The sequence below is a fragment of the Manacus candei genome, unplaced genomic scaffold (genome assembly GCF_025592945.1).
Source record: "Manacus candei isolate 608988 ecotype Guabito, Panama unplaced genomic scaffold, ASM2559294v1 h1tg000050l, whole genome shotgun sequence".
In the NCBI taxonomy this organism is placed as follows: domain Eukaryota; kingdom Metazoa; phylum Chordata; class Aves; order Passeriformes; family Pipridae; genus Manacus; species Manacus candei.
The window spans coordinates 8104847-8126477 of record NW_026138098.1 but is presented as its reverse complement, the minus strand read 5'-3'; the positions used below and the strand labels follow the sequence as shown (position 1 = coordinate 8126477).

General features: G+C 34.3%; 1 protein-coding gene across 6 annotated transcripts in view; it reads left to right on the top strand.

Moving 5' to 3' along the window:
- ATRNL1 (attractin like 1) overlaps positions 1-21631 on the top strand; it is a 466156-nt gene that overhangs the window by 183844 nt on the left and 260681 nt on the right. For all 6 annotated transcript variants that reach the window (XM_051801056.1, XM_051801055.1, XM_051801059.1 and 3 more), the window contains exons 22-24: positions 4277-4371; positions 5014-5092; positions 6303-6460. In XM_051801056.1, the coding sequence (XP_051657016.1) occupies positions 4277-4371; positions 5014-5092; positions 6303-6460 (332 nt within the window). The remainder of the gene's footprint in view (positions 1-4276; positions 4372-5013; positions 5093-6302; positions 6461-21631) is intronic.

Here is a 21631-nt window from a genome sequence, read left to right as displayed (position 1 = left end):
CAGCAATACTAGGGTTAAAGGATTACTTTGAAATTTATTTTCTTTTTTTAATTAATCATCTTTCTTCACCTAATTATTGTTCACATGCCTTCATTACTGGTGTTTTGAATTGATTTTAATGACTCTTTTTGACTGTGAAACCAGTGAAGGGTTTTTAAGAAATCAAAATAGAGATGTGAAAAAACTCAATAACCCTAAGTCCTTGTTATATTTGACCAATGATGATGTCAGGATGGCATTGTGTTCTTATCTTCTGACATTCTTTTTATACTTTACCCAATGATTTCTTAGACAAAATGAAACAACATGCCTGGAAACAGAAATTAAACTGTAAGACACCCCCCTCCTCACTGTAATTTGACTTCCAAGAGTCTCTCTCTCTCTGTGTCAATTGAATCTCTTTTCCCTGCTGCTTCTCCCTTGCCTACACAAAGGTGATGGGGCACACACCCTACCAGGCAAAAGTAGGAGGAGTTGAGTTCATTATTAACAAAAAGAAGGCAGCCTACAATACATTTTCCCAGTGAGAACTCTGAAAAGAAGGCTCTGCTGCAGGGACACGGTGACTGATGTTTGGCAGTGGGAAGGAAAGCTGTTCTGCCTGCTGCAGTCTGTGGAAGGTGAAGCCTTCTGGAGGAGAGGGAGGTGATATTTCCCTGAGAGCTGCTGAATACATGTGGGGGAAGAGTCTCCTAAGATATAGAATGAAACAGATGGGCAGAGTGAGAAAGGATAGTGAGACAGACAGCAGCAGGATCCAATGGGTCTTCTTTACAATCCCTTTTCATTTGTACTCTCACTTTGCATTTCCCCTTAAATTAGTTCTACTAATTTGTGTTCTAATAAAATCTAACTTTAGAGACTTCCAGAAATTTGGGAACTTAAGAATAGGTTCAGACAAATATTTCCTAAAGTTTTGACCAACCAGAACATATCCTGTGTATGAAAGTGAACATTTTCTCCAAGCTATGAAAGTTCTTCAGCATACTTTTGCAGTCCTCAGAAAGATGGGAAGGAATGCTTACTCTGTGTGTTCTTTCATTTGCACCTGACTTAATTTGCACTGTTGAATCACATAACTGCATTGAGGCAGTGCTGTCTGCTTCATTCAAGTCATACACACTTTAGGTATCTTCCCTGAATTAGAATTGTCTATGGAGAGATGTGTTTCTGCTTTGCAGCATCCAGTCTATGGTCAGAGATTTAATGGGTTGTCCTATGGCAGGTCTCTGTGCAATTAAAGGCCATAATTTATGTTTGTTAGTGCTTCTGAATAGTTTAGTGAAGATCTCTTTTCAGTTTTTAGGGCTGGCTTAGTGTAAATTGGGATATTGTGGGTATAAAAGGCTCTAAAAACCCTTACTGTTTTTTCACAATTTACTCTTTCAAGTGTACTGTAGGTAAAAATGCAGTAAAAGAAAAGTGTAAGTATTTTACTTATTTGTTACAGATAGTAAATTTATGAGAGACCGTGTGTGGTTTAACATCTTTTATCAATGTAAGGACTTTTCCTGCATTCCTTGAAAAATAAGTTCATATTTTCTTGGCTGTTATCAAGTAAAACATAAATTTAAAATAATGAGAACAAACAATAACAAAACCCAGAAAAAAAAGATTCCTAATGTTTTAAAAGTAAATGACCAAATTTTTTTAAAACTTGTATGCAAAAGAGCTGTTCATTCATATTACAAGGAGGCAAGAGTCCTATGTCTATTCCGAATTTGGGGTTTTGATGGGACCTTAACTATATATATCTGGTGGTTTTTTGATTGATACTCTGCATCTCTGAGAGGACACAATCTGGGCTTAGAAGGCTTTAGTATATTTAAATGGTAATTTGCCATGTCTTGTGAGAAGATCGTTGATACTTTGTCCAGTAGGCTTGTCTATGCTGCTTCTTGCATCTTGTAGCCCTTAATGTAGCCAGAATTTCTGTAGGAGTGCATTCTATGGTGCTGGTCAACCATACCTTTACAAAAAATCTGCAAAGAATCATGCTAAAGCAGTCATCTGTATTTTGCGAGACTCCAAGCTGACAGCATCAGGAGATTTAGTGTATCTGTACATTATCCCCAGCCTTTTGGCCTTGCTGCTTGTGATTATTAAAGGATTATTAATCCATTAAATAGGGGTCAATTTCTACTTGCCATCTTTTCCTGTCCTGTTACCTTCAAATGTGTTCTGGTGCAATAGTAATCTTATTGTTAAACATGTAGATATGGCACAGTAGAGTCAATGAGACTTATTCATTCAATTTCCACAGCCAGATTTGCATAACTTTTCACCTTTGAAGGTCATGGTAATTCCTTTCATGTAACTCATTTGTGGGTCCCTTCCAACACAAGATATTTTATGATTCTATGAACCTTTATTTTCTACTTTTCCTTCCACACAAAACAAAACAAAAAAACCCAAACCAAACCAAACCCATTTTCTTTAACTATTAAGACAATAGTATGGACTGTGTTTGTGCTTCATTGACCAAAAGGTTTTTTCTCTTTCTATGTCAGCCTTCCCACGAGATACAAGAGTGGGTTTTTTTCAGATGATGTGTTGCTGCAGGAAAGGTGATTGTCAGCAGTAAGGAAACTATTGAGTCCAGCAAAAGGCTGACACAGCTTTTTTTTCTGCTTTGGCTTAATCTTTCACTCTCTTTGTATTTACTGATTTTGTTTTTATGATCACATAGTTTTTCTTTCTAACGTACTGCTTGTGTGGTGGTGGTGACTAGCAGAATGCCATCAAGACAGGGATCAAAACAGAACTTCAAAATGATTCATTAGGATGTAGCATCAAAGATGAATTGCCACACTTTAACCATATTTTAACATGTATAAAATAATAATCTAATCATGTACACTTACAATTCATCTCCTTATTTCCTGTGACAGAGGTTAAAAATAATCTTTTGATCCCTGTAGAACTGTAATGGTCAAAGATTTAGAAGATTTATTCTGTTAGAGCTGAAGATATCTGCCCGTGTAACAGAGCATTCAAGATCCATCCACCACACCCACCTATGATTCACAACTGTTGAACAAGAACCATTTATCTGTTAACACAGTTTGCATCTCTGGGGGTTCTGCTGATTCCCAACTGTCTGACTGTACTGAACATTTGTTACTGGGATTCTACATGGCTCCCTCTATGAATTGCAGCATTTCTTGTGACTGTTTTTTTTACTTACATTATGAAGGTGCTGGAAACCCGATTCATCCTCATGAGTCTGCTTCTACCCCTTCCCCCTGCAGAAAAGTCCCTTTTCCGTCATTCCTTGAGCAATGACCCAAGTAAGGGTTAATCTCGTTCCTCCAGCTTCAGGAACCCAACAGGATAACTCAAAACTCACCTCTTCTGCCTTGTCCCAATGTTTTTTGCTCCTTTCAGGAAGGAGCATGATTTGGACCATCTGAAGATGACTGTTTCTCTCATCTGCACCTATGCAGCTCTAGGGTGTTGTTAGTGTGCAGTGATGGAAACAGAATGCATGGAGCTGCCTGGCAGACTTTGTTCCATTCACAGGTTGAAAGAAAAATGTGTAGAATAAATGCCAGTTGGGAGTCAAATATAGTCTTTTTGAGGAATACTGAACAATCACTTGTTTCTTGTGGATGAAACATTTATATCACTTGCCAGTTACAAAATCTTTTAAAATTTAGAAAGGAAACACTTGATGATCACGTAATTTTTCTTAAAAGTTCCATTGTACCATTAAATTATTAGCAATCCTATTTACTGTAATATCATGCCTTCATGCTATATAATATTAGTGTAGATGCAACTTTTTCCCCCAAATTTTTAAACCTAGTAATTCTAAAGTTGTGTTATAGTGATGGAGCAGTGTAAACTATTTATATAACACAGTAAAGCACATGACTATAATAAAGAAATAAATATTTAAGTGCATTTTGAACAGAATATTTGAATAATTATTTCAGAATAAAATTAAGGAACTAATAACGCTCTAACAACACTTGATACTGTATTTTGGAATAATCACAATGAATGGCTATTTCAAGTTATGCGTAATTTAGTTATTTAGTTATTTTTTCTTGATTTTATTTTTTTGGTTACTGCTTCACTTAATTTTATTTTTTAATTGCTTCAAGACATTATAGTGCAAATACTTAAGCAGTGAAATGTGTGTGAGTAGTTCTGACTTGTAGATTACTCCATGAATTTTAAAATAAATGTAAATGGTAAATTTTATGTGCTTGCATAATATATAATAATATGTATACACTTTATTATTTTTAATTTTTTTTTTCCCCCACAGACAGCCTTTTGATTGACTACCAGTTTACCTTCAGCTTATTACAAGAGGATGACCGCCATCACACTGCCATAAACTTTATAGCAAATCCAGAACAGGTAACAAAATGTTAATAACTTCAATCAAGTTTTGAAGAGTCATGATTGAGATTTCCATTGTATTTGACATTGATTACAGGTTTCCCAAGTGTCTACAAAGCTTTAGAGATAGTTCAAATCTTTTTGAGAACTGAAAAATTATTCATGCATGCACTGAGGAAACTTCTTAAATGGTAGATGTACTTTGGCTCTATCAATACTCTGAAAAATTATCAGTTGGTTTATTTTATTGTTGCTCCCATCAATAAGTTTTAGTATCTTCATGAGATGAAATAAAGGGGTGTATCTTTCAGTTAAGAAATCTTTTTTTAGATGAGAAAAATAATTTTTGGCTTGTGATTAAAATGTAGGCGTTTGCCATCTGGTTTTTTTCTTTCGTTTCATAAAGAAAATGATTGTTATTGTTCGCAAAATCTAAAAAGCTAAGTGGTGTAGTTATATGTTTCCTTGTTCCATGTTCTTATGAAGCAAAAGAGAGAATTGCCTTTGGCAATTACCATTTCTATTTATGTTTAAAATTAAAACCGTAAGATAATTAAAAGGTATATTCAGTTATGTGTAATAGAGCTACATGTGCATAGAATTACATGCAATACATTCTGATAGGTTTTTTAACTTTTTCTCTTTTTTTTTTTAATTTAGTCAAATAAAAATTTGGACATATCAATTAATGCATCAAACAACTTCAACCTCAATATTACATGGTCTATTGGTTCTACAGGTGAGAGTGAGTTTTGGTATGATGTTTTTTTCCCATACGATTTCATGATCCTCTAAGTTATTTTAACGTGATTGTCTCTTTGTTGCTAATTTTGATAATAAAACTTTACCAAATGTGTTCTTTTGCCATTATCATTATGCTGTTATTAATTATATTATTTAAACCTCAGATGATAATTTGCAATCTGAATAAAGCTTCATTAATATGTTGACTTTCTCTCCTATTCAATTAAAATTGCTTTGGTGGGAAAAGCTTGTAGCCTATTTAAATTTTTGGAATGACTGTGTTATGAAATGCTGTGATTTTAATTAAGATAAATTGCTTCCTTAACTACTGCAGAGACTGAGATTTTATTTCTTTGTTTCAGTGTTCAAGCTAAAAATTTAATTATTAACCTTAACATTGATATCCAACAATAAAGTTCTTCTGTGTATGCTGATAAAAGCAGCTGCTTATCTATTTTTTTTCCAACTTTGAACCCCATTACTCTTCTTTGTTTTAAGAAGAGGGAAGAGAAGCTTTATTTAGATGGTTTTTCTGAACTGGTTCTATTGACTTTCTGAAAACACATCCAAGGAGAAGTATGATGCTTAAAATGAAATCAGACAAAAAAAAATCTTGTTAAAGAAGGTTCGGAGTTTGTCTTAAACTCATGAAATTCTTCATCAATGAAATTCTGAAGTATTTTAGCATACCCTGGTTAGTAAATTTTATTTATTCCTTTATTATAATTTAGCAGAATCATCCATGTATTTGCAAAACATGATAAATATTTATTAGTAGTTATGTTATTAACGCTTTCATGAACAATTAAAAACTCTACAGCAACCATGTAAGATGTAGACAAATTCACTTTCAGGTTCTAATGAGCTATGAGTTTTTACTGTAAGAAAAAGTAAATTATAGAGGAAAGCTTATTATCTGTTCGGCTGACTATAACAACTTTCTTCTAAAATTCACGTAACTTCTGCCGCTTTTATGATTCATATATAATCTTTTGAAACCAAAGTAACAATTTCTGTGAATTCGCTGTATGTATATGGAATATACCTAACGTGCCATGTAAACTATAATAAGGGGATGTTAAGTTTTAGAGTGAAGACAACAAAAATAATTAAGAATTGAAGTTTCTTGTACAAATTTACTTTGGCACCTCTAATGATGATTTGTCATAATATCTACATCTGGGTTTTTTAAATATTTTTTTAAGCTGGAACAATATCTGGAGAAGAGATTCCTGTTGTTTCTAAGGCTAATATTAAGGAATACAGAGACAGCTTCTCCTGTGAAAAATTTAACTTTCGAAGCAACCCAAACATCACCTTCTATGTCTATGTCAGCAATTTCTCCTGGCCAATCAAAATACAGGTTAGTGTCTGTTTTGTACTTATAGAGATGTTATTTTAGCTTTACATTGAATTTCAGGCTTTTGCTCATACAGAAGTTATGCAAATAGTATTATTTGCATGCTTTATTTCTGTGTATAAGAGTTATATTGTGATGACAATTATTATCATGATTTTAAAGCCAGGCAGGATGGGGCCTTGAGCAACATGGTCTAGTGGAAGGTGCTGGGCCCATGGCAACGGGGTGGAAACTAGAAGGTCTTTAAGGTCTGTTCCAACTCAAACCATTAAATAATTCTATGCTTTTGTTTTTAGTAGTGAATCAGATTTCAGGCTGTTGCTTTTAAAATCTGAAGTTAAAATTATTGAACATATATGTTTATTTGTAATATAACTTCAGCATAGGGTATACAAATACGTATGTACCTAGATATTTGAATGTAATCTTTTGGTAATGATTAGCTTTCTTAGCCTCTGATTTTTTTAAATGTGGAATGACTGTATCAGATTGCAATACTGCAAACTTCAGTTAAGACTAAGTATGTTTGATTAGAATTTATGTTCTTCTTTGGCTTCACTGAAAGCAATTTCATTCAGTATTTTCTGGAGTACTGAGACACTGTGTAGTGGCAGACTCAAAAAAATCAATGCAATCATGATTCCTCCCTGGCCTCTAAAGCTACAACAATATTTATATTTGCCATTACTAGAGCTGCATTTGTATCCCCTGCATCAATGAAGGAGCTTGTTATGTGGATAAGGAGTTTTTGACTATAACTCCCTTACAGAATTAATTCTTTAAAATTAAATTTTTAAAATGATAATAAAATTTCATAAGTCCTAGTGATCTGCTCAGGAAACCGAAACAAGCTCAAAATACTTGCCAGTTAACCAGAAATACAAATATTCTACAGATTTCCATTTTGGTGGGAAAAAGCACCCCATGTTTTTCGAAAATATGGAACCTGATTTATGTGTATATGTATATATATATTTTTTTATATATATATATATATATGAGATAAAGTCTTGGATTAAAGCAGTCATTTTCTGAGTAATTGTCAGAGAAATGTTATTACTGTGTTAAGCAAAGCTAGAGTTTGCTTAATCATACAATGAATGTTCACTGTGTTACACAGTGTCAAAGGACAAATTTGTGCAGCTTTTTAACATTTATGTATATACTAGTTTATACAAAAAACACCTGAAGGCTAACTCTTTTACTCCTCCTACTAGGGGTATTTTTTACACTCTGTCCCACTTTCTAAGGATAGAACAAGTTCAGTGGTCAAATAGCCTTCTTAAACAAACCCGTGAAGCAATTTAAGCTGTAAATGCATCACACGCTCCTTTCACCTTTACCATTGGAACGTGCCTGTATCCTCACTGTAAGACATTGTTAAGGTGGTGTATTCCTAAGATGTGCAGCTCTTTGTCAGATGTTGGCAGATTGCAGCTCCTAGTGCTGTTTCCACTGCAGCATAACACCTTTATGGTAATATGTTTTAATGCGTGATGAAGGGAATCCCTGATCATTGGTTACATCCTTTCTTTTTTTTTTTTTCCCCTTCCCTGTTCTGCTATTGTTGCACAGATTTTTTTGTATTTCTTTTTGAAGTACATTGAAATTCATCAGTCTAGACAGTTCTGCCTCAGAGGTGGTGGTGCTTGACTATTGCATTCCTTTCCTCTCCTACTAACTTTTCATAAAAAGATTCTTCCATCTAGAAATTAAGTCACTCAAATTTATTCAACAGAAAAGGAATGCTAAGGTCCAAATGGGGAAACTGTTTTAGGATGTTAATATTGTCCTCTGTTTTCCTAAATGGACAAGATTATTATTTAACTCTCAACCTTTTTTATGCTGTTATTTGTTCTTTTCCAAGGAAATATCTGAAGTTCATATTACCCATATATATATTTCTTTTGTTTGGTGCTCTAGCAGTGGATAACATCTTCTAGTGATAAATGGAGTAGGGAGCTTTTCAGAGAAAACAAGTTTCATTTTATGTTAATTTTATGATTCTGCACATAACAGAAATTTTAAAAATATATGGATCTTCCTATGACTTAGGGTTAAGAGAGGGAAGCCATCACAGTCCAGAGGTTGAAGTTTCCAAGGCCAGTACTAAATGGGCTCATGGTTATTTTTTTTATGTTCTTCTACATCTACGTCTTTTAGCATACTAGATTTCACCTTCAAAATATTCAAGTGGTTGATGTTAGTCTATTACTTTCTTAGTATCCATTTAAGGATGATAATACTTAAAAAAATTATCTTAACTGTTATACTGAAGAAAAGATTTTTTGAGAGTCAAGATACTGCTGATGGATTTGAGTTCTGGATTGTAATGGAGAACTATTTTGGATGATCTCTGAGTTAATTTTCAAATTGTTTAGAAAGCAGTTTCCTCAATTAGCCAACTTTGCCTTTTCATGGTGATTAGAGAGTTGGCTGTGTGTTCTGTTGCAGAGTTTTGGATGCCGCAGGAGCTGGCCTATGTGTAAGAGGCCTTAGACACTGAACTATTTGCACTGTAGTCCTTTTCATTAAAATGGTCACAAGCATGAGTCATATCATACTGGGTATAAATGTAGTGATATTTTATATCAACACAGTACTGAAGGCTGTATTTAATCCTGTAGTTTCCGTGAGAGGTATTCTTTTCACTGGAATAAGTAAGATAGCACTATGAAATTTGGCACATGCTTTTTCTCAAAACTTTTGTAGAGAACTAAGTCCTCCAGCACATCTAACGTTTTTCAAATACAGTCTGAGTACTAGTCTTCCATATTTCCATTATTCATCACAACTTGTCGAGAACACATTTTATAAAGAATGAGTTCCTAAGGAAGCAGAAGTAGTGACCTTACTTCCTTTGTAACTGGTGTTTGAAGTTGTCTTATTGATATGCATTTCACCACTCTCCTTTGGTGCCTCCTGTTATGCTGGCACTGGAGCTAAGATTACTTGGGTCTTCCATTGGGAAGGTTTGAGTTTTGGAGTTACTGCTCTTACCATTTCATTTTCTAAAGGAGAAGGAGCAGCCCTCCTCATTATACAAGACAGTTTCATTTTCTGTCAAAGTCACCTATATTATCTCTATTTTAGCATTCATTTCTCATCAAGATTTTCATGACTATGAGGAAAAACTATAAATCCCAGCAGGTGATTGTTTATTTGAATCAATGCCTCACAGTTGCTTCCTCAAGTAGTGTTATTATTCGTGTTACCGATTCAGCAAGCTTGGATTTTTTTTTTCCAAAATGTTGATCCCTGGTGATTCTAACACAAAATATCTTCTTTTGAGATACAATTTCTTGGCTTTGAAAAAAGTGTATGTGGTGATTGTGTCAATAAAAATAGTTCCTTAAGTGTGCTGATCTGTGATAACTCCACTAGCAACAACCCAGTGACCCATTTTATTGTTGTCACTGGTGATCCTAATCACCTCAGAATACAAGTTCTTCAGCACTGGATAGCAGTGAATTACTTGCCAAACATAGAGACTGTGTAGGAAATTCTCAGTTTCACATGTACTGCTTCTCTCTTTATAAAAATGTACTCTAGGTTCCCATTAGTCCACACCCTTGTGTCTGTGATGGCTGCGGGCACACAGCAGGGTGCTCAGGCAGGGAGAGAGCTCTGCAACCCTGGAGGGAAAACACTGCATTTAAATTTCCTGATGCTAAAAGCATTTTATTTAGCTATAAAATATCTTTTTCCTTCAAGAAAGGAGAAGCAGAAATGTGACATAGCTGCATGAGGGGTCGTTAGAAAGATGGTGATATAGGACATCTTCAGCTTAGAGCTGTTTCCACAAATAGACCTGGGTGTAATATGGGCCGGTACCAGTTTTTTCTCAGAAGTATGTAGTAGTTATATATTGGCACACAAAGGTTGGATATTTTCTGTTGAATTACTGGAACAGTTTATACCACACTTTTTCTTCATTTTCTGTAAGTAAGAGTTGACTGGAAAGTAAGGATGGATAAAGACCCTCAAGCTTAACTGGCCAGGCTTTCTTGAGCACCAGTAGTTTATGCATCTTTTCAGAGGAAGTCTGTATAAAGTTCAAATGTCCAAGTAAGATGACATGATTTATCATCCAGACTTACCATCTCTACTGCCTTTGACAGTCCCAACCCTTTAAGTGTACCATGTCTTATATATCGGTTAAAGAAGACTCCATGAGAAAATGCTTTTGCCTTACACAGACCAGATTTCTAAACAGAATATGTGACAAAGCCACATAACTTGTTTCTGCTCATTTTTATTTTATTTTGAGAGTAGATGTAATTCAGATTCCACTGTTAATGGAATTTGAAGGCTGTAACATTTCTTGAAAAGCAATAACAGACTGTAGTAGCCAGCACCTCAATAATGGTCAGTAGTCCCTGAAGTAGTAAGCAGTCATGAAGCTTGGGCTTCTGACAGCTATGCAAATATTACTAACAGCAGTCACAATGTGTTCTTCAGTCTCAGGAAACTAATTTTATGGCAAGGGATTTTTGTCATTGAAGATGGTAACAGATGTATTTTATTTTTTTCCTCATTTGCTCTCATATTCTGAGAAGTACTGACTGAATGTGGAAGAAGTAAATACCTTTAAAAAGCTGTCCTGGCTATTTGGCTGATCACTGTCCCTAAAGACAGCAATAGCATTCCTGCTTCTGGATCAGCTGCTTTTGTGCACCTCTATCTCTTTATAACTGTCAAACTTGTAAAGCTGATCTCAACTTGTGCCTGAGCAGCAAAATTTTCTACCAGTTTTAAAGCTGCATCTGGAGATAATAATAACAACTTTTCTACTAGTTATCTCCTTTCCTCCCTAAAGTGTAAATGGAAGATTCACAAGCGTCTGAATTTTAATTGGGAGGGTCATTTTAAATTATAAGTTCAACCTCAGCAGCAAAGCACTCCCTGGCAAAATTAGGTTTGCATTTAATGAAAAAAAATAAATCTTATTATACATTTTTGAACATAGCATAGTTAATCTAACATGTTTCCACAGCATAGAACAACTATTGTAACAGTGAAGGTAGACATGATGTTACTGTACATGGAGAATCCCCAAATGTGTTGGAAAAAGAAATGTAATATTCTTAAACAAGGCTAGTGCAAGTTTTAGTAGCATATTTTTGAGTCCTATCTTTTTTGCACAGTTGTTTCTGATGAAAACTGTCTTTGGCAGTCTGTATTAGTTTGTATACCAGAACAGAATAATGAATTATGGTGAAGATTTACATTGTATTTGTATGTAGCACAACAAATAATCAAAACTACTTCATATATAAATTTTCAAGTGATTTTTTTTTTAAGCTGAAACTAGTGTTCTTTCAGTTTACTGGCTCCTGTTTCAGAATTGATTTTCTTTCCACCCTTAATAGCCTGCCTGTAGCAACTGAAGAAGGAGTGTAATGTAAATCAAGAAGCATATCTACCCTTGTAATAGAATATACTGTGTAGCATAATTTATTTCAGCTTCTTTTGTTTTGTTTTGGAGTTCATTTGAGTTTTTAACATTCATGAATGACTTATGGGTTGTAAAAGCTCCAAGAAGTAAAACATGTCAGTCACTGCCATTAGAATTTACAACAGTAGCACAGCCTAATTACTAAATTAACAAATGAAGATCAGAGCATTTTTTTTTTTGACTTTTAAGACCTTTCTGTATTTTGCTAAGGTCATGATTCTGGACACTTTTCTTGGAAAATATGTATTTCTCCACATATTGTGTTTGTACAGAACCTCTTCCCACGAGTGATTGCATACCTAAATTTAATCCCTATGATTTATGGTGAACAATTCAATTTCTAAGTGCCTTAATGGCTTTCATAGAGTCTGCTGAGTAACTGCATATAGCAATGTGTGAAGACACTATAATTCCTGAAACACTAAACAGGTACTGATGATGAAGTGGATACATTAACTTCCAAAACAACTTTGATGTTTTCTTACAGTAAATATAAAATCCCTATTTAAAAAAGGTTTGAAAGCATTATACCACGAACAAAGACTGGGGAAATCCATTGAACTACCATTTAGTGACAATTCAGTGAGGAGCATGAAATTCTTTAGGAATAGAAAAATACCAGGAATAGAGGGCAAACTCTATTCAACAGGGTGGGTTCGTTTATAGATGACTGAGGTATAGCCTAAAATGGACATATATACAAAAACAGACCACCTGGCTGCTGATAATACATTTGTGCTTCAATACTTTGTCATAGTGGCTCATCTAATCACTTTTCTGGCACTTTGCTTAGCAAAAAAAAAGAATGGTCTGGAGATTCGGATTTATATCATGCCTAGGATTATTTTTATATACGATTAAAATATGTTAAATAGAATTTTTTCTCTACAGTTATTTCTGGAAAAAAACAACTGCTCTAAGTGAAAAAATTAAAAATTATTTTAAAATTGAAATCAGTAGGACAGCAGCATTGAAAGTAAAGTGTCATTTTTTGTATTGCTAGTTTCTAAAACTAAATTCCATTCTACTCTTCAACACATTAAATACCATTGTTAAAAATTCTTGTCATAGTTACATTATTACAGGTATATCTGTTACATGTATAATTATTGCATTTTATAAAGTAGTTGAAAATTACTACTCAAATGTGGACTGTTACAGTAGTTATGGTTACCTTTTTTCTTTCTGGGGTAATCAAATGTAACACCAGAGACCTACTGGTTCTTGTCTTGGAAAATGGACTATCTGTAATATCTATAATTTATTTTCTTGTAGTTGCAAGGTCAGTTGTATGGAGAATAAATCACAAGACTGTATAATATTCCCAAAAAGCTTGATGTGCCCAAATCCAATATAGCATTTTCCAAAATACTTCTCATGAATCCTAAGGTATTGCTAAAATGAGGAGGTGTTTTCTGATTATTAGATTATACTTCTTTTACTTCAAAAAATAATGGTAGAACAGTTAACATTTGTCTTAAAATATACCAGAATAAGGTGACCAACCATATTGTGCCAATTCTACACCACTCCAATAAATGTAAATGTTAATTTCATTATTCTCCCGGGTACATTTCTTTTTCCAATCACCTTAGAAAAGGTTTAATATGAGCCACCAGAATATCTGTAAATATTTAACATAGTTGATATATTTCTCAGAAAGCAGAAGCCCTGTTAATAGTTCAGCTGATGATTTAAGGGAACCAAAATACCTAATTAAGAGATAATTAGTCCTCAGTGATGCATAGTTTTAATTGGTGTGTAATTTGAATGTCTGAGATAAGAACTCCTTTAACTGATGTGCCAGTTGTATGGAGCTTTCTTTTCCAGGCAGACCAAGGCACCATCTACTAGTAGCTATATAACACAATAGAGATGTATAGATATGGTTATTTGCTAATAAAAATTATCTTTATGATGTTTAGCAAGTAGATATTGAGATTTTTCTTGTAATTTCCATTTTACTTATATACTTAATTAAGTAAAATGTTGTTAGAACATTCAGAATTAAATAAAAAAATGTTACTTAAAGGTAGCTTATATTTATTCAGGACTTATGATTAGCCATAGAAAAATAAATCACTTATTCCTCTTGGGATTTGGGAGGGAACCTATGATGGGATATAGAAACTATTTTTTAATAACAAGAAAAAAAACTTTCAAATATTAAGATTCTCCCTGAAGGAAACATCTATGCCTTGTTAAACTGCAGAAGCCTTTAAAGGTCATACTCAGTGGCTTCAGAATTATTTGAAAGTAAATGTTTGGCTCATAGGGAATCAGAATGGAAATAGGAAGCTGCTAGTGGTAGAGAATAGATATTTTCAACCCATTTATCATGACTGTCAGTTCTAGAAACCTTAGTTGCCCCCTCTGATCAGGAATGTGTAGATAAATGTGGACAACGTGCAGGATTTCTGTTTCTTATATTTTTGTTTAAATTTGGATTTCTGCCAAATCAATGTTTTTCAACATTTCTTAGTAAACAAAATGTCAGCGGCCCCAAATCAGGTTAAAAATTTCTCTGCAGGGTGTTTGTGAAGTAGATGTCTCAAGAACCCCACATCTGCTGAGCAGGGATGACAGTCTTGTTGGCCTTACCAACATGATTGTGGTCCTGAGATGGACAAGAGTTTCAGGGTTAGGAAAAGTACCTTTTGGGTTTCCTAAGCTCCTCTGGGTACAGGTGGTTTTGCTGATCAGGCTGCTCTGAACTGTCACTCAGAGCTACAAGGTGCCTGGACTAACTGAATCCTTGGTCTAAAAACACAAACCAGAGCTCATGTGCATCATGGGATTGCCCTTCAACTTGTGCCATGAACAGAGGGCTCTAAATCTGACCTCTGAGCACTGAACCAACAAGGTATGTCATGCTGAACTGTCTCTGAGACAGTGAAACTGGAAAAAGTGGTTTTTAGCACAAGGTAACCTTGACAGCATAGACTGGAAATAGAGCTCTGGAGTTTTCCTTAGAGCTTCAGAGCTTAATTGCTCAGGCCATGGCAAACTAGCTAAAAACTGGTAGGGGTTCTTACAGCTTAGTTTGCAGGGGTCTCTAAATCCCAGCATTCCAAAAGCACTGAAGCTTCAAAAGTTGAGACTATTTTATCTGCAGGAACGTTCTCAGGAGTGAGCTAAGATGCCATCAGCATCCTTAGAGTAAGGAGTTCTACCTTAGAGTAAGCAGACATTCATGCTTAAGATTGTTTTATTTCAGTGAACCAGTATTTTTAATGGCACTCTAATTTGTAGGAGCTACTGCACTCACAGATGCAAGGAATTTGCTACTAGAAGACAATCCTTGAGAATGAAAAATAGTTGCCATATGTTGGTCTTTAGGATCTCTTTAAGGTATTTTTGATGGGAAAAGATATTTCATGTAGACCTCTTTTTTGAAAAGCTTGGTTAATCTTTTAACCATTCAATCAATATATTAATTTCTGTGACAAAATAACAAAATGAAAGTATTATATTACTCACCGAGAGACTCCAGGATTTAAAAATCCAAAGCCATTCTGTGGTTCTTCGTGGATTAACTAATGCATATATGGTTTGAGCTGAGCTAACCAGTGTGAGGATGTGGGGAAGTCAAAAGTCCACGAATGCCTTTCCTGAGAAACTCAGAAGGAATAGCACAAAGTGGAGTAGAATCACAAGCTTTTTGTTTAGCAAGAAGACAAACTCAGACCTGCAAACTCGACTGTTAGTTGGACAGATAGTGGGGAGCTGCTGTGCTCTTTGTTGGATTATAGCTCACTTCTTTAGGCTGTGGAAAACAATATTAGGGTCATGATTCTGTTTGTATTTGTTATGAAATACAGATTGTTGGTTTTTATTTTGAAATGCTTTAAGGACCTTTAAATTGTGATAATGATGTCATTTTAAAAATCTCTTGAATTCTTTATTATCAAAAAAGCTAATTGAATGTATTTTAAAGAAACCAAAAGAGAACCCATCAACTGCTTAGTCTATATTAGGGAAACATATTCTGTGCCTTCAGGGAGACAATACAAACAATTATCAGACATAGATAGCCAGATAAGCATATTAAGGAAGAGGGTGGAAAGCTTGCAGGTCATCTGCTTTTTTTAAAATCTGACTTTAAGTACATTAGTTACTTGTCATTACTTTTTCATGTAAGCGCTTGATTTCATTGCTACCTAGGTGTTATATCTCATAGATGATAAATCCAGAAGGGGCTGCTTTGGTCACATAATCTGACATGAGACATAAACTAAAGCATAGGCTTTCACAAATTAATTGCTGTTTGAACTAGACCATATATTAAAAAAAAAAATCCACTCTTGGCTTAAATATTTCTAAAAATGGGATGTGCATCTGACTGCTACGAAATGGTTCTGTCAATTGTTGCCACTGTTTAAAAACATTTGATTCATGTAGCTTTCCATGGGCTAGTCTTTAAATATAATTTTATTCTAGAAAGAAGATCTTCCTCTTATAAAGGATGTGATGTTGTTGTAAATAGCATGTTTTCTATCACCTTTTTTTAGCTTTTCTTCAGACTTACTGTCATTCTTCTAGCTTTCCTCTGAACTCTCCAATATTTCAGTATCCCTTGGGAATTGTGGAAGCCAGAACTGGCATACTTTTATGAGTGTGATTGCATCTGTTTTGGATACAAATGTAATGATGTACTTGAGGGGGCAGAAAAAGGGTGCTTTTCAGCAGCATGGGCACACTGTGCTGCCTAAGGAACTGGAGCAACCGTAGCTCCGTCTTTTTTGCTCTTTATTCTTGTGACTCCAATCCATACTTTTTGCAACATTCAATATTTTCCTCTATACACCCAGGAGGAAAATAACTCTTTCATCACAGCATTGGGAATGTAATGACTATCTACCATAGCCCAAATGTTTTTCAATGTCACTAAGTCCAGAATAGCATCCTTGAGAATGATCTTCGTTCTTTGATTCCACATTTATTCTATCAAATGCAGTTTTTACTTCTCTTACCTTCCCATTATCCTCCCATACACTTGGTGAGTGACTATTATTTTCACTTTCTTACCTCAGCATGACAAATAAAAAATATTAATAATGATATTATTTTCTTGCTAGTTATTGACAAAAACTTTAAATAACACTAGAAAACTAAGATCCAAGAATCTTGCTTTGCCTTGCATTAGAAACACATTTGTACAAATACAAATCTCTATTTGCAATTACATTTTGCATTAGTTAAAAATTTAATATGTACCATGTTGAATTTTTATTCTAGTTTATCAAAGTGAGCGTTTTGCCAGAAGGACTAATACAATTTCTTTGCATGTAGAAACAGGAAAATATCCAGAAACAATGTAAGTTCTGTTACTCATATTGCTACGTATGTTGTTGGGAATAGGTTAGGAGATCTAGACGTGGATTGGAGCGTAGTGATCTGTGAAAATGTGTAAGAACTGCTGGTTGTAGAATACTTGTTTTTAACATATTCTTAAAGCTTATAAGATGAATTTTTTGACCAATGTGCTCTACAGATTTTTCTATTCCAGTCCAACATTATTGTTTATCTTACTTGAAGTTTATTCATTGTTCCAGTCTTTCATTGTTAGTCCTTGATTAATATACCTTACATAAACTGGGGGAAGATGAATCTTGTGCCTTTCTTTCCTTCCTCTTCTTTTTGTTTCATGATGTCCTCATTTTACTTTCTTGTCTTTTCCTTTTATTATTATTCCTTACAGTGACAAGAAAAATACACAAGACTGACATTGTTACAGATTGCAGTCTTGTTTAAATTGCCGTATTAACTATCAGGCCAGGTAGTGAAAAACCATTCAAGCTGTTAGATATTCTCAAATGAGTGAAATAAAAGCTGTTTGTATGTGTATAGAATCATCATTACTCCTTTGTCTCCTAATACCATCTTTGTGCAGGCTTTGAATTGTTTTCATTTAAGGTAATTTTAGTTTTGCTTTATTCTCAGTGGTAGTGTCTTAGAAATTGTCTGCTGTGTACATATAAGAGATTTACAAAATGACTAATTTTCACTGATAATGAAGTTTTTCTATTAGTTATCTCTAATGGAAGTGTCAGAAGTTCTGGGTCTGGGAAACAGAGAATAGTTTGTGTGAGACAAACCTCTGAAGGTCTCCAGTCCAATTCCGTGCTCAGATCAGGACCAACTTCAAAGTAAGATCTGATTGATCAGATCCTTGTCTAGTCAGTTTTTCTTTCCTTGTATCTGTTGCAGTTTATGTTCATTGTATCTAATCCTCTTTCTGTACACCTCTGAGAAAACTCTGACTCCATTTTCTCTGCAACCTACTGATTAAGTAGTAGGAGACAGCAGTGAGATCCCTTTTTTTGCCATCTCTTTAAGAAACTCAAAGTTAGTGACTTACTACTATGTGGTAAAATGTGAGTTCAATGAGTTTACAGAGGACATTAAGATCAATATGAAGAATTCAATGCAATTTACTACATTCTCCTTGAAAGTCCCTCCAACCCCAAGGTTTTGAAAATAATGAAACTAGTTAAAATTTGAGGTCATTATTTTAAATAGTAAGTTGTATAATATAAGTACAAGACAGTTTCTTTTGATGTTTATCCAGTTAGGCCTTTTGAACCAAATATTTATATCTGCCTTCATAAGGAACAAAATATTACTTAAATGTTACTTAATAAAATGTTACTTAAATGTTATATCGGAATAGTCTCTCTCCTCCCCCCCGCTTTTGGCATTATTATTTTATATATACATTCCTTTATTGAAAATTTGACAGTGCTTGTGTGTATACACAAGAGATTGGAAAGATCAAGGATGGAGTACATCTCTTAACAGTTTGCCTCAATGATTTTAGAGGTGTTTTCCAACCTAAATGATTCTATGATCCTTTGGTAGCAGCAAGGATGAAAGGGGGGAATAGTGTAAAACTGCATTTAAACTGAAATATAAGGGTGGAAGATTTACAATTTTTTTTATTGTTACTGTTAGACTTTGCAGAGTAGGAGGTGAGATGTCAGTGGAAAAAGGATCCATAAAATGTACATTCAAAAGTTTAACAGTAACTTTTTGGCTCTACTTTCTCGTTGGGGATGTATTATTGGAATACTCCTCAACATAAGCCTTGGTGTAACTCTATCACTGCATTCATCCCAAACACAAGACATTCATGACATTCTGAAGTGCTTATGTCAGCTCTTCACTGAGGATGTAACAAAAGATGTGTATTCTGCCCTAGGTAACACTCTTGTAGTTAAGACCCATATGCACCAGCAAGAATAGACTTTTCCTTAGCTGTTGCCTTATCTTTAGGCATTACAAAAAGTAAAAAGCTATTTAATTCACATCATACCTATATTAGCTACTGTAAGTTTATAATGCTTTTTTTTGTAAAATGATAACACTCTTGGATTGTTTGGGTTTTTTTAAACTAATAACGCCTCTTTTATATTCTATGGGCATTAACCACAGAAGTTGATTTGTTCTGAAAACCTTTTTTAGCTATATTCATCTGTGGTGTAGTGGTAGAAAAAAAAAATCAATTGCAGCTGTGTTATTTGCAGTGTAATCAATTTTCTTCTCCGTTCTAACTAGAAGAGGCATCCTGAGGAGTTGGGAATATTACACTAATCTGGTATATTTTAATCTTGTCTTTGTTTCATTGTAAAGACTGATACTCATCTCCTTACATCCACTTCCTTTGAATTTATTTAGAGTTCATATAAATAAGAGCTACTTGAAAATGTCGTGAATATGGATACAATCACCGTATTCTTTTGACAGTCCTTTGTCTTATATGGTATTATTTTACCTCTTCTTTGGTTCCTCTTCTGTATTAATTATTTGGACCTGAACAATGTCTAAAACTGTGTGTTTAAAGTAATTTCTGGATATGTAACGGGATATGTTACCTGGCAAACGTTTTCATAAGCTCTGTCTTTAAAAGCAGATTCCCTCATGATTTGAACTTAAAATAGTTTCACAATTTCCTTTATCTCCATAAATATAGTCATTCTTTTTAGACATATTTGCTATTGTGCAGCCATTTTCTATGACATCAGTAGCTCTTCATTCTTCCTGGTGTTTATCCCCTTTTTTGTATTTATGCATGGCAATCCTATTCCCTGTCAGCCTTTTACACGCCTAAGCAAGCTCTATTCTTTGCATTTAAGATTCATTTCCTGTTCCCCTCCTGGCCACCCTAATGGTTCTTCACCTTCAGTTTGAATCTTTGAATAGAATAACAGTGCAGTGTACAGTTATTAGTCTGTCAAAACATCATTTTGCAGTTAGAAGATTAAATTGCTCAGTACCATTGTTATCGCTACAATTTCGGTTACTCCATTAAGACGCCTCACATTCCATTTGTATTTTTCTTTATGCTTGGCTGGTGTACTTTGGAGAAGTTGCTTTAGTGCTGCTTATTCTACACCTGTTGTAGCAGCCAGATGGAAGAGGGCAAGGACTTCTGATTAAAAAACAAACAAACACCCTACCCCCCCCAAACAACAATAACAAAAATTCACATAACAATTCAACAGGAAATAAACTGATTTCATTTGAGGTGACAAACTCAAATTCTGTTCTATATAATAGAATTAAATCTGTTAAGGCAACCAGTGAAATCTGTGTGCATAATGGCAATGCATAGCTGCTTTATCATGACAGGACCAATGTGAATTTATACTCCTGATTTTACAAATACTCTGTACGATCATTAAATGGAGTTTCATTTGTGAGATGCTTTCTCATGGTTTATCATTCACAGTGATAAACCGAATGATACCATGGTGTTAAACCATCACCAGGTCCACTTACATGCTGTCTCCATTAGCATGAATACTGACTTACTGGAGTTGCATTCACTTTGTGTAACATACTTTGTGTGTGGGTTTTTATATTTGTGAAATAACCTCCTGCTTAAATGCTTGATCATATTTTTAAAACTGATTTTCATGATGTTTAAATGTTACCTTTGTTTAGCCTCAGTCAGTGTGGTGAAATAAAGGAAATTGTGGAGGAAGGAATTTTTTTATTTCAGTATTTTTAATTTAAACTGATAAATATGGAAGATTCAGTAGCGACAATTTGCTAACAATATGATAGCAGATGTCCTAAGGTTAATTGTGTTTTCTATGAGAAGGGACTTAATGGTAAATGCTGCATCATTACAATAATATTTCTAGGGTTTGTAGAGGGAAAGATTCAATTGTTATTAATTATATATAATACTAATAAGGTTTTTAAAGGCTTTTTAAAGTACAGTGTCACAAAAGCAAGTTGTTATTTAAATGATCATACTAATATTATACTTTAAAATTCTATGGCTAAGCTGGTGCTTCTTGTGTTAATATTGTTCAAACAGTAACTCAGGATACAAAGAGAACAAAATGAAAAGTAATACAAAGACATAAAACAAGATTAGTTGCCTTGAAGAACAGTGTTTTAAATGAGATTTTTAGAGCGGTCCTTTTGCTCTACTTGGGTTTTTTGGTTTCAACATAAGAGTTCAAAGAATAGTAAAAGTTGCAAAGAGGTTTAGAAAAAATGACTTGAGACAATACTGAAATGGGTTCACTTGTTAATCTCATGAAGAAAAGATTTAAAGGGTGATACCACAGCTAAAGTTGTCCGATTGATGGTGGGGGAAGGAGACGGAGAGAGAGAACTAGAAGAAGAAATGGGACTAAATATCAGTAGGAGATATTTAGTTTAGACATGCTGAAAGGAAAGGTGACACAGGCAGTTTCTAA